This window comes from Salvelinus sp. IW2-2015, linkage group LG4q.1:29 (assembly GCF_002910315.2).
Source record: "Salvelinus sp. IW2-2015 linkage group LG4q.1:29, ASM291031v2, whole genome shotgun sequence".
NCBI lineage: Eukaryota > Metazoa > Chordata > Actinopteri > Salmoniformes > Salmonidae > Salvelinus > Salvelinus sp. IW2-2015.
The window spans coordinates 2,302,508-2,318,535 of NC_036842.1; the positions used below are offsets into that span (position 1 = coordinate 2,302,508).

At 42.5% G+C, this 16,028-nt stretch overlaps 1 protein-coding gene across 9 annotated transcripts in view; it reads left to right on the forward strand.

Annotated features, from left to right (window-relative positions):
• add1 (adducin 1 (alpha)) overlaps positions 1-12,358 on the forward strand; it is a 52,301-nt gene extending 39,943 nt beyond the window's left edge. For 3 of the 9 annotated variants that reach the window (XM_023983346.3, XM_023983347.3, XM_023983353.3), the window contains 4 exons: positions 4,603-4,759; positions 5,184-5,564; positions 6,369-6,452; positions 10,342-12,358. In XM_023983346.3, coding sequence (XP_023839114.1) covers positions 4,603-4,759; positions 5,184-5,564; positions 6,369-6,452; positions 10,342-10,670 — 951 coding nt within the window. In that variant the 3' untranslated portion in view covers positions 10,671-12,358. Of the gene's footprint in view, positions 1-4,602; positions 4,760-5,183; positions 5,565-6,368; positions 6,453-7,711; positions 7,750-10,341 lie in introns of all 9 variants that reach the window. The other 6 variants (XM_023983349.3, XM_023983355.3, XM_023983352.3 and 3 more) reach the window with 5 other exon arrangements.
• Positions 12,359-16,028: the final 3,670 nt, after the last annotated feature.

Sequence of the window (16,028 nt, forward strand, 5' to 3'; positions counted from 1 at the left end):
CTCAACGTGAATGCCACTAACAGTCCGTAGTAGCCAAATGTAGCGCTGCTCGATGTTGTATCTGTACTGATGGCGCAAAAGCCTTTGATCAGTGTGTGATCATTAGTGGATGTAGCGCACGTGCAAGCCAGTTGCTTCCGACGCGCGCACTGTAGAGTAGCAGCGTAGCCAGATTACCCATACTCTCCAGCCCAGGTTTAAAAATTGCGCCCTCTACAGCGTATAGTTCCAGTGACCCATAGGGTATGGAATTGTCACACAATACCAAGCTTTTCAACAGGAACTGCTTGTGTTGGACACCTGATTACTCTCTTCAGTAGATATATCCACATGAGATTGATCAAGCACCGTATTTGGCACTGTAGTATTACAGAAGGGTCACCATGTCCACCCCCTACATCCACAACTGCATCTGATCCTATCTCATATCTGACACTTACTAGCAATAATTAAATGTGGCATGTACGACCATCCTGTAAGCATTCACAATAAGCTCTATCGTCTCAAGAAAAGTCCCATGACATGAAATTCCTCTATGGAGGAATATTTCCAAGCTGACACGTCTCAACTTTATTTTTCATCAGGAATGTCCGTGTACTGAATTAGAACCGAGCGAGATGAATTAAAATAAGTTGATTTCAACCATTGAGTATATTCCTGCCTCCCTGAACCATAGATGACTTGCGTCATGCACAAAGTAGATGTCCTTACCGACTTGCCAAAACTATAGTTTGTTAACAAGAAATTTGTGGAGTGGTTGAAAAACGAGTTTTAATGACTCCAAGTGTACGTAAACTTACGACTTCAACTGTATATCCTCTTAAATTTACATGTTGAATTATTTTGCCATATTAAAGCGCCAATATGGAACTTTTTGGGCGATCTAATCAAATTCACATAGAAATGAGAGTTATAGATCTGTCATTCTCATTGAAAGCAAGCTTAAAAAGCAGTATTTGTTCTATGTGCGTTATTGCTATGCATCCCGTTGTTAAGTTTTGTTTTTGCATCTTACTTTCGGTTTTGTACACCAGCTGAAAATAAAACATTTGGGGTTATGGAAAATATATTTCACAGCAGTTTAGATGGTAAAATGATTCTCCACACACTCAACTTGCTTGTTTTGTCACAAACTGAAATTAGGCTAACTATTAAGATTTCAGAAACCAGGAAATGGTGGACCAATTTCTGCATATTACACCTTTATTAAATGATTGTATATTGCGCTAATTTTCCTAATGTGGACAGTTTGTTACTACCTTACACAAGCTTGCATTTTCACCCCATAAAATGTAGTGGAATTACACATCCTTTTTACCTCAGATTGGTGATGTTTATATAAAAGTTTATAGTCATCACAATGACGAAATGTATTGCTTAAAATAGAACAATATCATTGGTTTTGTACTGTTGATTTTGTCATGGGCTGGGTTGAGCAGGACTTGCAACGCAAAGTTGAGGTGTTCATAAAAGTCGCTGGCCACACACCAATACATGGATTTGACAGTCAAACTATCACATAAATAGCAGCTAACCATTGTCATTGTTGATATCCTATGCCGCGTCGTGATTCATTTACGTTAACTAACAGAAAAATGGTCTGTTCCCTTTTCCGTGATCGCAGCCTCCCGAAATCAACAACCGAAATTCCAAAATCAAAATGCAACACTTAAAAATAGAWTTTTTTTTATTTTATTTTTTATTTTATTTCACCTTTATTTAACCAGGTAGGCTAGTTGAGAACAAGTTCTCATTTGCAACTGCGACCTGGCCAAGATAAAGCATAGCAGTGTGAACAGACAACACAGAGTTACACATGGAGTAAACAATAAACAAGTCAATAACATGGTAGAAAAAAGAGAATCTATATATAATGTGTGCAAAAGGCATGAGGTAGGCAATAAATCGAATAATTACAATTTAGCAGATTAACACTGGAGTGAAAATCATAGATGAACATGTGCAAGAAGAGATACTGGTGTGCAAAAGAGCAGAAAAGTAAATAAATAAAAGCAGTATGGGGGTGAGGTAGGTAAGTTGGGTGGGTAGTTTACAGATGGACTATGTACAGCTGCAGCGATCGGTTAGCTGCTCGGATAGCAGATTTTTAAAGTTGTTGAGGGAGATAAAAGTCTCCAACTTCAGAGATTTTTGCAATTCGTTCCAGTCGCAGGCAGCAGAGAACTGGAAGGAAAGGCGTCCAAATGAGGTTTTAGCTTTAGGGATGATCAGTGAGATACACCTGCTGGAGCGCGTGCTGCGGGTGGGTGTAGCATCGTGACCAGTGAACTAGATAAGGCGGCACTTTACCTAGCATAGCCTTGTAGATGACCTGGAGCCAGTGGGTCTGACGACGAACATGTAGCGAGGGCCAGCCGACTATGYCATACAGGTCGCAGTGGTGGGTCGTATAAGGTGCTTTAGTAACAAAACGAATGGCACTGTGATAAACTGCATCCAGTTTGCTGAGTAGAGTGTTGGAAGCTATTTTGTCCTCTAACCAGTGATGTATACATTATTCCCAGATTCCGTGTGATTTTTGAGCTGTTAGTTTGAACAGGACGTGCAATCTCCCCCTCGCGCAATTGATTTCAACGTGATATCGATATGAGAGATTGACAAATAAGTGTTGCGTTAGTCTTTCCGTGTTGGCGACTCCCAAATAAAAATGTAGCAGACTGTCTACTGCAGGTTGTTCTCTAATCAGTGATGTAAAAAAATATCCCCGGTTTCCATGCGTTTTTTGTCGTTGTGTTAGTTTCAACAGCGCATACAACCAGATATTCCCCCCTAATTGATATTAGTGATTTTATTGGCACTTGTCAAAACAGGGTTTTTGGTGCGTATGCAGTTTATATGGTGCTCGTAGACAAGTATATGATTACTATTCTTTCAAAAATGATCCACTGCCATTGTTGCAACCCCTATTACCAGTCTGTTCAACCTCTCTTTCYTATTGTCCGAGATCCCTAAAGATTGGAAAGCTGCTGCGGTCATCCCCCTCTTCAAAGGGGGGGACACTCTAGACCCAAACTGTTATAGACCTATATCCATCCTGCCCTGCCTTTCTAAAGTCTTCGAAAGCCAAGTTAATTAACAGATCACTGACCATTTTGTGAATCCCACCGTACCTTCTCCGCTATGCAATCTGGTTTCCGAGCTGGTCACGGGTGCACCTCAGCCACGCTCAAGGTACTAAACGATATCATAACCGCCATTGATAAAAGACAGTACTGTGCAGCTGTCTTCATCGACCTGGCCAAGGCTTTCGACTGTCAATCACCGCATTCTTATCGGCAGACTCAACATCTCAAATGACTGCCTCGCCTGGTTCACCAACTACTTCTCAGATAGAGTTCAGTGTGTCAAATCGGTGGGCCTGTTGTCCGGACCTCTGGCAGTCTATTGGGGTACCACAGGGTTCAATTCTTGGGCCGACTCTTTTCTCTGTATGTATCAATGATGTCGCTCTTGCTGCGGATAATTCCCTGATCCACCTCTACGCAGACGACACCATTCTGTATACATCTGGCGCTTCTTTAGACACTGTGTTAACTAATCTCCAAAAGAGCYTCAATGCCATACAACACTCCTTCCATGGCCTCCAACTGCTCTTAAACGCTAGTAAAACCAAATGCATGCTTTTCAACCGTTCGCTGCCCGCGCCCGCCAGCCCGACCAGCATCACTATTCTGGACGGTTCTGACTTAGAATATGTGGACAACTACAAATACCTACGTGTCTGGCTAGACTGGCCAGGTTGCAGTCGCAGTTGTAAATGAGAACTTGTCCTCAACTAGCCTACCTGGTTAAATTAAGGTGAAATCAATTTTAAAATGTTTAAAAAAGTAGAATACACAAGGTGCAAGTTCGAGATTTGGTTGTGCATCGGTAGTTTTTCTCTTGTTTTGTCAGTCATTGACAGTCACTCAGTTAGCAGTGTCAGCTAACAATTTTTTGATTTGGTGAATTTGTCTCGCCAGTTACCTAAACGTGTTGGGCACGTGCCCAGGGGCCCTGACATCCAGGGGTCCCCCATTGATTTTGTTACTCTCACTCAGATCATTAACATGGCATAAGTCATGGCAAAATGTGTAGAATTGCAGGAAATCAGCTTTAAAACTGCAAAAATGTATCTCTGCCCCATTGCAAAATAAGTAGAATTGAATGACATTTGTTATAAAATTTAAAAAGGGTCTCTTCCCCATGGCCGAATGCATAGAACTGCAGAAAATGTACTTTAAAACGTATATGTTTCTGTCCGCTGTCAAGATAGGGGCCACGTAAAAAAGGGGGAAGCAGCGACCGCATCATTTTCAACTTCAGTTTTAGGAATATAAATTTGAACTTTCAACATTAATTTCCAATGGTATTGTACTTAACCAGGTAAAAAAAGTCTAAAAACATGGTGCAATTGATCTATTTTGATGATATACCAGAAATCACCTAAACAGGTTTGACCTGCCAAATACTAGTATTTTCATACTTAGAAATTCTCAGTGTTGGCATTGATTTWAAAAAATTGTCTGACAATATTAATTTTGTGATGCACAACAGCCCTGTTTTCAGCAACAATGTGTCCCTTCCTGTCTGAACCACTAGGGAGAGCTGGTGACGGCGTCTAAGGCCATCATAGAGAAGGAGTACCAGCCCAGAGTCATCATCAACCAGAAAGGCCCCAACCCCTTCAACAAGCAGTTCGACCAGGAGCTGGAGGAATACCGCAAGGAGGTGGAACTCAAACAGAAAGGACCCGATGGTAAGACCTGTCTCCTAGATCACCTCTTGGGTCACGTTTGACCAACTCAGAGAAGAACAAACTGCACTGTTTATTCACCATTAAACCCTCTTTTCTCCATTAACTTCTAGTAGTAGTAGTAGTAGTAGCAGCAGCAGTAGTAGTAGTAGTAGTAGCAGCAGCAGTAGTAGTAGTAGTAGCAGCAGCAGTAGTAGTAGTAGTAGCAGCAGCAGTAGTAGTAGTAGTAGTAGCAGCAGCAGTAGTAGGAGTAGCAGCAGTTCCAGACGGGAAATTGGTTTGCAGTATACAGTTTTAAGAAAGAAATGACAACGGCAGAAAGATACAGAATCACAATATATGTGGGGTATGAGGTAGTTCCTCAAAGCTCCTGGAGCCCACGACCCATCAGAGAGATCCAAATTGTTGTTTTGCATCATTCATCCAGTACAGGGTGAAGGGTCCTCCACAGCCAGCACACAGCTTCCTTCACCTGGGCCTGGGGAGGGAGGCCTGTCCCCCTCGACCTCCCCACAGAAGCCTGCACTGAAGCCAAAGCCCCTCTGTGTCCCAGAGAAGGGACTGGAGGTCTCAGAGACCCCCTCCACGGCCACCCCTACCACCACCACCTCTTTCCCCAGCCGAGACACCCTGACACAGTCGGAGGATGGTCAGGAGAGCCCTGGGACGTCCACAGGGTCGGGGCCCAAGGGCTACGGGGGAGATTCCCGCCCAGAGTCTCCTCACAAGGATTTTCACTGTGCCGTGCTGAAGGCCCTCAGGACCGCCAACARAGAACTGGCTGCCCTCACCCTCCTTGAGGCTCCAGGTACTGACTGACTGACTGCAGAGTGATTCTGGGCTGCTCTCTGTTCTGCATTCTGACACTGGAGTCCCTTTTCTGTCTCTCCGGGGTTGATCCTGTTCCCGTCCTACCCACTACTTACCCCCTCCAGTCCTCAAACCTCGTCTGTCCTCTGCCCACTTCCTCATGATTTAAGGTTGCAAAATGTCCAGGTTTTCCATAAATCCCAGTTGGAGGATTCCAGGAATCAGCAGGGAGGAAATCCTTGAACTGGGAAACATCCCACCAGGATTTCTGGAGAACCTTGGAATTTGGGTAAAGTTTCCAGAATTTTGCAARCCTCTCACCCCCTACCATCTGATCTGACTCAACTCTGTTTAACCAATGGAATCCAATTGCTGATCGTTGCTGTCCCGAGGAAGCCTTCCCCCAAATGAACATGAATGATCCCTTTCATCAGTCCTGGGCAAGAGACTCTTCCTCGTCCTCCTCCTAATATGGACCTGTTTTCCTTTTGGGGTTTGTGAAGGTTTCCTACTAATCATCTGATTAGCGTCTCCAATGGAAGAGGTTCCTTATCTGGGGTGAAGGTGGACTAACATGGGTCTTGTTGCCATTGTTGGGCTTTCTTACTTCTGCAGTGTCGTGTGCAATGTCCTATAATAATAATAATCCATGCCTGTGTTCTTTTCTCCCATGTTCTGTTGATTGACAATCCTCAATCAAAAACAATGGGCGCATTGCTCTAATCTGACCAGTTGACAACCTTTTGTCTTTTCGTTTGTGAAATGGACTTTTAAATGAAGTTTGATTCGATTTCCTCCCTAGATGCGTTACCGGAGCCTGAGGAAGAGGTGAAGGGTCAGAGTCAGACCTGCACGCCCCCCAGCACCCCTGTCAGAGCAGAGGAAGGTTAGTAGGCCTAGGGGCTTCTCCTGGGCTACTACCGGGTGTGAGGCACCATGGTTAAGGGTCAAAAACAAGGGATTCGAGGGTTCCTGTCTGTTTTTCTTTGATGTGGTCTTTAACATAACTGTAGTTGCTTTTGAATGTGATGTTTAATGTGTAATAACAGGCCAAGAGGTTTGAGACTAATTGAGGTTAATTGGGTTATATGGGAAACAAACAAACCGTAAGATCATAGGGGTATACTACAAAGTAGGATCAATGAGTAAGCCAGCTATCTTGGCCAAATGTTCTGAAATATTTTAGATTTTTTTTGAAAGATGCACTCATTAACTCAACAACAAAAATGCATATCTATGTTTACTTTTCTTAATGAACCAGAAAATCTATTGTTATTTCTGGTTGTTCACCAAAGTTGGCTGGCTAAATTATGGACCCTGGTTTGTAGTATACCCCTCGTGTAGTGGAAAGTTCAGTGTAATTCAGGGTTTACATTTTCGTCCCAAGGAATATCCTCTTAGATTACGATTCCTCAAGATCAACAGAGCGCAACAGATTGGGCCAAAGATAGCCATAGCTTTTAGAGCGAAGGGAATTTTTCTTACATGAGATTAAGATTGAAGTGCATTGTGATCATTTAAGAAAGTATTTTGTTTTATTCTCCCTCTTGGTCTTTATTACTGTTGGATTACATCTTTTAAAGTCAGTAGGAGAATGTCCAATACAGTATAATGACACCTACTGGTTGTAAAACCATCAAGTACATTATTTCCCAGACACTTCTTGCCATGGATTATACAGTAATAAAGAATGAATGCATCATGATCTACGGAGGCCTGCGAGGGACATAGTTATCCTTCCACTGATTTTCTGAAGCCAATACTGTGCTTCTTCCAGCATCTCCCAGTATAAGCCATAACAAGCGTGTGTTCTGTAGGAAGTAAAGTATAGGAGGGAAGTAGAATGTGATTGCCTACTAGACCAATCACTGGTGTAATCTAATCAAAGATGGTTTAACACTTGTCTTACGTTACGTTAAATATCCTACAATACCCATTCGCTTCTCCATTCTCCATCTTTTGGAGTCTTGTTGAGAATGGATTTTTTGCTCTTTTTTTTAATTTTAATTTCTCCTGGTGTTTCTCCTAATTTTCATTTGGATTTTTCTGTTTATAATTTTAACACTGTGGTGGCGGTGATTGACTTGCATCTATAGACGTTTGTTTCTACCTGTGCTTCTTCTTTGTGGGCTGCGTTACTATCAGGAGATGGAAATGCTAGAGAGTACCTGTTGCCATAGTAAGTACGCATTGTTCCAACTCACCTCCGCCCCCATGGCTTGTGTTAAAACTATTAACCCCACCGTTCTCTGCATGGATTCACTCATCCGACTCTTCCTCGTTCTGTCTCTCTCTCTCTCTGTGTCTCTGTGGCCCGTTTGGGTTGAGTGTCTATTCCTCCTCACTTTGGTCCTTGACTTCCTGTTCTTTCCCTCTTATTTCCTTTTGTTGCCAGGTGCTATTTCAGAGGTCCTCCCTGTCTGAAATGACAGTATCTCTTAAATGATGAGATTGATGTTAACACCACTTCCTATACAATCTATGTTCCTAGCCAGCGACAGTGGAGAGATCTGAGATAGACCCAGCAACAAATCTCTTTTTAGGTAATCTCTTCCTTCCCGGAGTTGATCTCTTGTGAACTTAACCTTTTTGAGTCTTACATGGGAACATCTTATTTTAAAACTATATGAAATCATAAGTTCCTGCATTAGAATTCCCATGAATAAAATACATGAAACAGGTKATGTATATTGCTATTATAATGTACTGAATGTTATGTTTTTGTTCCAGATGAGACCAACCTCTGGTGTGTATATACAGCGCTCTTGTATTTTAGTGGAGTGTGGCTGTAGTAGAATGCACGCTTTTTTGGCTTTGCGAAGTGTGAGGCTTGTTTTCTGTTGGCTTAGCAGTAACATGATGAACAGCTTCCTATATCAATTGTTTAACTTATTGCTGTGTCATGTTGTGTTTACCTTCATCGATATTCAGAGGATCTTCAGGGGTTGTATGGATAATCAGTCTGTTGTCTGTACCTGCTAGTAATATGAGTTAGAAATACGGTATATTGTCTGTGGCTTGTATGCATGGTGAGGAACTCGGACAAACAGCGGACAGTGGTTGTCTTGTGCTACATTGACTGCACAGTTTTTACCCAAGCATGAAGATGAACTGTACTTAATCCCACTGCACTGTATAGTTTATATGCACATGAATTTGATATATATATAGTGCATTCAGAAAGTATTCAGACCCCTTGACTTTTTCCACGTTTTGTTACGTTTTCCTCATCAAACTACACACAATACCCCATAATGACAAAGCGAAAACAAGTTTAGACATTTTTGCAAATATATTACAAATAAAATAAGTAACTTATTTACATAAGTATTCAGACCCTTTGCTTTGAGACTCYAAATTGAGCTCGGGTGCATCCTGTTTCCGTTGATCATCCTTGAGATGTTTCTACAACTTGATTGGAGACCATCTGTGGTAAATTCAATCGATTGGACATGATCTGGAAAGGCACACACCTGTCTWTYTAAMGTCCCACAGTTGACAGTGCATGCCAGAGCAAAAACCAGGCCATGAGGTCGAAGGAATTGTCCTCAGATCTCAGAGACAGGATTGTGTCTCCATTCTTTAAATGGAAGAAGTTTGGAACCACCAAGACRCTTTCTAGAGCTGGCCGCCCGGCCAGACTGAGCAATCGGGGGAGAAGGGCCTTGGTCAGGGAGGTGACCAAGAACCCGATGGTCACTCTGACAGAGATCCTCTGTGGAGATAGGAGAACTTTCCAGAATTACAACCATCTCTGCAGCACWCCACCAATCAGGCCTTTTATATTAGAGTGGCCAGACGAAAGCCACTCTTCAGTAAAAGGCACATGACAGCCTGCTTGGAGTTTGCCAAAGGGGCGAAGGTTCACCTTCCAACAGGACAACGACCCTAAGCACACAGCCAAGACAACGCAGGAGCGGCTTCGGGKCAAGTCTCTGAATGCAGGATCTGCAGAGAAGAATAGGAGAAACTCCCCAAGTACAGGTGTGCCAAGCTTGTAGCTTTATACCCAAGAAGACTCGAAGCTGTAATCGCTGCCAAAGGTGCTTCAACAAAGTACTGAGTAAGGGTCTGAATGCTTATGTAAATGTGATTTTTCAGTTGTTGTTTTTTTAATACATTTGCAAACATTTCTAAAAACCTGTTTTTGCTTTGTCATTATGGGGTATTGTGTGTAGATTGATGTTGGGGGAAAAACTATTAAATCTACTGTATAAAAGCTGTAAGGGCCTTACCCTTCCCTGGATTTTATTTTAATCATTAAGTTATAGAGCTGTTGAGCTTTGCTTTGTGAAATGGTCAGCGTTCTTGTCTGAGTCTTCAATGTCAAGCTTTTGTGGTCCGAGTCTTCAATGTATAGCTAGGCGGTGGTGATGGCCAGTTGAGCTGATGGTGTTATTCTATATATGGGCATGCCGCAGCTGAGGAGCATGTTGTCTTATTGATGCCTGAAGATTCTGATCTCCAGACGTGAACTGTTTTCATGGTTGATATAGATATGTGTTCCCGACTAGCTGGACTACAGAATAAAGACTGAATGATGGCAGAGGGAAATTGGATATATCGCTGTTGTGGATTAACCTGTAGCCCAAGTGAGAGGAATGTGAAATGGCTAATGTAAATAGTTGAATAGCAGATTTTAAAAGCTGATCTCATATCGGCCTTGATACGTGGTCTCATCTGTATTGCAGCTGCTTTGCAGGCCCTGTAAATGAACCGTTTCCTCCTATCTAATTAGATCTTCTCCTCGCTCTCCCGCCCTCCCTCCCCCACAGAGCCCCAGCCGGAGCACACCTATAAGGACGAGAGTGACCAGGCTACACTGAGACAGACCCTCCCTGACCTGTCCCAAGACAACCAACCCTCCGACACCCCAGCCCCCACCCTCCCCGCCAAAGACCCCACTCCTGCCCCTCCCGCCACCACTGAGGGGGAGGAGCCTGCTGACGCTTCCGCCGCCGGCAACCAAGACTGTGAACAGGACGGTGACGAATATCCCAGCAAATCACCTTCCAAGAAGAAGAAGACGTTCCGCACTCCCTCCTTCCTCAAGAAAAACAAAAAGAAGATGGAAGAAAAGGAACAAAAAGCAAAGGAAACCTAGATGAGACTTCCGCCTGCACACCCCTCTCACGCTTTGTAACCCTTTGCTTCCCCTTGAGCGAGCCGCAACCCACATAATTTGATGATGCTTTTTATAATTTGTTTGTCTGGCATTATAACTTTGTGGGCACCTCCTAGTGTGTGCTAATTTTCTATAAAAAAAGGGTCAAAATCACTTACGAAGTTTTAATAGGTCGCTTTCATTGGTGAATGACTGTGCATTCAGTCTGGTTCAGTTTTTTTTTTTTTTTTTACAGGGACAGTGCACATTAATCAACGTTTCAGTAAAAGTGCCGGTTTTAGCCAGCCGGCTAATTTTCAACCTCAGTCCCTGGGCAGGTTATTAGTGTAGCTTGTTACTCATGCTGTCTATTTAGGCCCACTACTTGGAGTGAGCATTGCATTTTTATTTTCATATTCTTTTATTTTTATTTTTTATAGTTACTGAAACTCGATTAACCACTACAATGTTTTGGGATTGTATCAGTGTCCCCCCCCCCCCCCCCCCCCCAAAAAAAAATGAAAATAAGCTTTTACTCTGTCATTTAACAGGTGGTAACCGATTCAAAATGTATAACTACAAATGAACTGCATGGTGCTAATTTCAGATTTCTAACATTAGCGTTAAATCTGTTCACTCAAAACACGGGGTCCAAGTTAGGTTTTTCTTGGCCTATGGCCCGTGAGAACTCAAATCATGTCAAGAATAGCATAACAACTCTTCATCTGAATTTGACATTCTGTCACTCCCGTACCTCTTCTATCAACCAGGGTTTAGTGGCACCTGGTGAGAGGGAGGACTGCTGCTCCAATCACAGAGACACAAACAAACGGGACCTACGAGGACAGATGTATTTTATATTGTTAATGATATAGCTATAGTCCATTTATTTTGTAATTCAAAAAAATCTTCATTTAGCCATTTTCACTTGCGGTGAGAGCACTGAACTGAAGCACCCCGACCTCAATATACCACAGCCCGGACTGCTGTTTTTTAACCGTTGCTTTTAGAGGAAACCGTAGGTCAGCCTGGATCCAAACTGAAAGTCAAAAAAGAACAATTCAGTCTGGATTCAGGCTACCGATAAGTATATAGGGAATGTTGGAATACAGTTGTTTTTTGAAGCCACATCGCACCATTTTAAACACCGCATGCGTGATCAGTGACCACACTGCGATGGACTACTCTGTGAATCCCCCTCCTGAAATGAAATAACTCTCAAGAAAACATCTCGCTTTCAAGTTGCACTCAAGACACTGGAGTTCACGTAATCTATCTGTTGGTGTGATCGTACAGCCTGGTCCCACATCCATTTGTGCTGTCACACCAAACAATGGCAATAGGAATGGACGGAATGACACATCTGGGACAAGGCTAGCGATCTTACACCTTGGCTTTTTTAAGAAGGTTGTCGGGCAGAGGGGCATTGACGCCGGACCAATGTCATGAATGAATCCCACTTGCCTGTGAAGCTTGGTTTCAGACCACTATCAAAACCTAGCCTGGTCCCAGTTCTGTTAGTGCTGTCTTACCAATGGCATGAAGGACCATAGGAGTTGGCAAGATGGCACAAACAGATCTATGACCAGGCTACTATTAACCTGGTATATTACATGATTGACGCAAGCTGAGGACATTAGCCTGTTCCCTGAAGAACCGCATGGCATTAAACTAAAGCTTTGACCTTGTATTGTTTGTTGTCTACATTATGACTAACTCCCTTGTACTTATTGTCAATAACTCCATTTTACTCCCTTTTACTTATTGTTATTAGCACAATAATAGCAACGTCCTTAGTCATTTCTTCATTTGAAGTCACTTAGAATTGTTTTAAACTTGCAGCTAAGCTGTTCCCCCATTTACAGAAATGTGTAATTATACCATTTATAGACTACCATCTTTTTTTTCACTGTACTGTTTGTTTTTGTTCAATCATTAATAAAAATCCTTCCTTCAAACAATTCCAAATGATCATTTTTGCCAAGACTAGTAAATCTTGAGTGGACGTTTCATCAGCAGAACAATACTTATGGTATTACTCGCTGATATTAGTACTACACTGAACAAAAATATAACCAAAAGATGTTAAGTGTTGGTCCTATGTTTCATGAGCTGAAAAAATAACCCAGAAATGTAACATATGCACAAAAAAAGCTTATTTCTCTTGAATTTTCTACACATTTGTTTACATACCTGTTAGTGAGCATTTCTCATTTGCCAAGATAATCCATCAACTGACAGGTGTGGCATATCAAGAAGCTGATTAAACAGTGTGATCATTACACATGTGCACCTTGTGCTGGGGACAAAAGGCCACTAAAATGTGCGGTTTTGTCACACGACACAATGCCACAGATGTCTCAAGTTTGGAGGGAGTGTGCTATTGGCATGCTGACTGCAGGAATGTCTACCGCAGCTGTTGCCAGAGAATAGAATGTTAATTTGCCTACCATAAACTGCCTCCAACGTCGTTTTAGGGAATTTGGCAGTACGTCCATCCGGCCTCACAACTGCAGACCACGTGGATGGCGTTGTGTGGGCGAGCGGTTTTCTGATGTCAACGTTGTGAACAGTGTGCACCATGGTGGGGGTGGCGTTATGATATGGGCAGGCATAAGATGCTGAAAACGAACACAATTGCATTTTGTCGATGGCAATTTGAATGCACAGAGATACTGTGACGAGATCCTGAGGCCCATTGTTGTACCATTCATCCGCCGCCATCACCTCATGTTTCAGCATGATAACGCACAGCACCATGTCGCAAGGATCTGTACACAATTCCTGGAAGCTAAAAGTGTCCCAGTTCTTCCACGGCCTGGGACACACTCACCAGACATGTCACCCATTGAGAATGTTTGGGATGTTGTGGATCGACGTATACGACAGCGTGTTCCAGTTCCCGCCAATATCCAGCAACTTCGCACAACCATTGAAGAGGTATGGGACAACATTCCACAGGCCACAATCAACAGCCTGACTGTATGCGAAGGAGATGTGTCGCGCTGCAGGAGGCAAATGGGGGTCACACCAGATACTGACCTGTTTTCTGATCCACGCCCTTATCTTTTTTTTACGGTATCTGTGACCAATAGATGCATATCTGTATTCCCAGTTGTGAAATCCATAGATTAGGGCTTAATGAATTTATTTAAATTGACTGATTTCCTTATATGAACTGGAACTCAGTAAAATCATTGAAATTGTTGCATGTCGAGTTAATATTTTTCTTCAGTATAGTTATGTGCAGTGGAGATTTTAGCTCAAATCTTGGTGTGGCAAACTCAACAACAACAAAGTTTTTGATGCATGCCAGCAATGCCACAACCCTAAACAATACATTAATTGCACTATAACAGTGACAAACGGTGCCCATAAACWGTTAGGGCCTACATAAAGCTGTCCCAAAAGCAGAGTCCCAACAGCAGTCCCAACACCTTATCACAGCTACTCCWGGCTATCAGCGGAGCCTTGTCTGGCAGCGAAACAGTAAATTCAGCCTTATTTACTGCCCTTTTAAAAAACATTGCTGATATGGCTGATTTACTTAAACAAATGTGGTTTCTACTGACAATTGAGATGTACAACCTATGGCATAAGGGGACAACGAGTGGCTAAGAGGCAGTCTGTAACTTCGATTAAGACATGAATGAGTGAGTTAGGACGGACGTAGTCAATAACTATTTGTTCAGCACTTTTGAAATGTAGAGCAACAGAATTCAGAACATGGGCCATTCTTACAGTATTCTCCCTGTACACTAAGTCAGAACCGTAGGATAAATATAGATGGTATATAAGCAGACAATGAAAGCTCTTACCATATTCGATGATGACATTTCTCTAAAACAGGCTATAGGCTAAATGTGCACCACCAAGTTAGAACAGTAGGCTAAGGTATGAGGGGAAAAGGGACCAAATTATTAGGGTGAGGCACATGGCCTACTAACAGCTTACTACACAACATTCACTTAGTATTACTTTCTTAGCTACCGTATACATATCTCCCTGGCATATTACATCATTTATGCAGCAGCATACAATACATTTTTGGACTCGCCTTGTTGTGCTGTGCTCACTTGAACAGGAAGGTAGCGTGGCGGTCCTTCATGGGTAAACTTTGTCATCAAACTTTGTCATTAAAGTCTGGCATTCTCTGAATTTCAATTAAAATAAAATAAAAATGTATTTGTCACATGCGGCAAATACAACAGCGAAATGCTTACTTACAACCAACAATGCAGTTAAGAAAATAACCCCAAAAAAGTAAGAGATAAGAATAACAAATGATTAAAGAGCAGCAGTAAATAACAATAGCAAGGCTATTCACAGGGGGTACCGGTACAGAGTCAATGTGCGGGGTCACCGGTGTCAAGGTAATTGAGGTAATATGTACATGTAGGTAGAGTTATTAAAGTGACTATGCATAGATATAACAGAGAGTAGCAGCAGTCTGGGTAGCCATTTGATTAGCTGTTCAGGAGTCTTATGGCTTGGGGGTAGAAGCTATTTAGGAGCCTCTCGGACCTAGACTTGGCGCTCCGGTACCGCTTGCCGTGCGGTAGCAGAGAGAACAGTCTATGACTAGGGTGGCTGGAATCTTTGACAATTTTTATGGCCTTCCTCTGACACATTTATGGTACTTCAAGACAACTGGGAACTCTGGGAAAAACAAGGTTGATTCATGACGGGTTGGAGCTCAGAAAATGGCCTGAGTTCCAGACTTGGAATTCCGGGTTGGATGACCGTTCAAAATGTATTTTCCCAGTCGGAGATCTTTTTTTTTCAGAATTCCCAGTTGTCTTGAACTCACTGAAATCTGAAATTTCCCAGTTCTGAGTTTCCAATTGTTTGGAATGCAGTAGAAGTTACGCTGGATTGACAGCATGGCGAATGTTGAATGTTTATCCTTTTAAGCTTGGAAAAGAGACCCTTAAACCCAGACCTGGACCTCACACTCAGTCCACTGAATAGCAGCAAGTGATTGCTTTGCAATGCTTGCAGTTAGCCACTGATTCCTTCCAACCCACTCATTGTTGGATTTTCGATTTCCAACTTGTTGTGTAATGTTTATGGCCGATGAGCACCGACATTTTATCTCTAATCTCTCTTCATATGACAAGGATTAAAAAGTATTTGCCAGTATATTGTCGACTTGATTCATGATGATGACTGCTAGTTTGTTAGCTAAGATTTTGAAAGTATAATGTGATTAACATGATTTGACAACATTGTATCTGTGGCCAATGACCTTGAGGCTTCTTGGATGGGCACTTATAATGTAACTATGGCAGCACCCAAGGGGCATGAATTTTCAAGCTCCTCGTAGATTTTGCAAAAATCTAGTGTCCCCATGAGTGA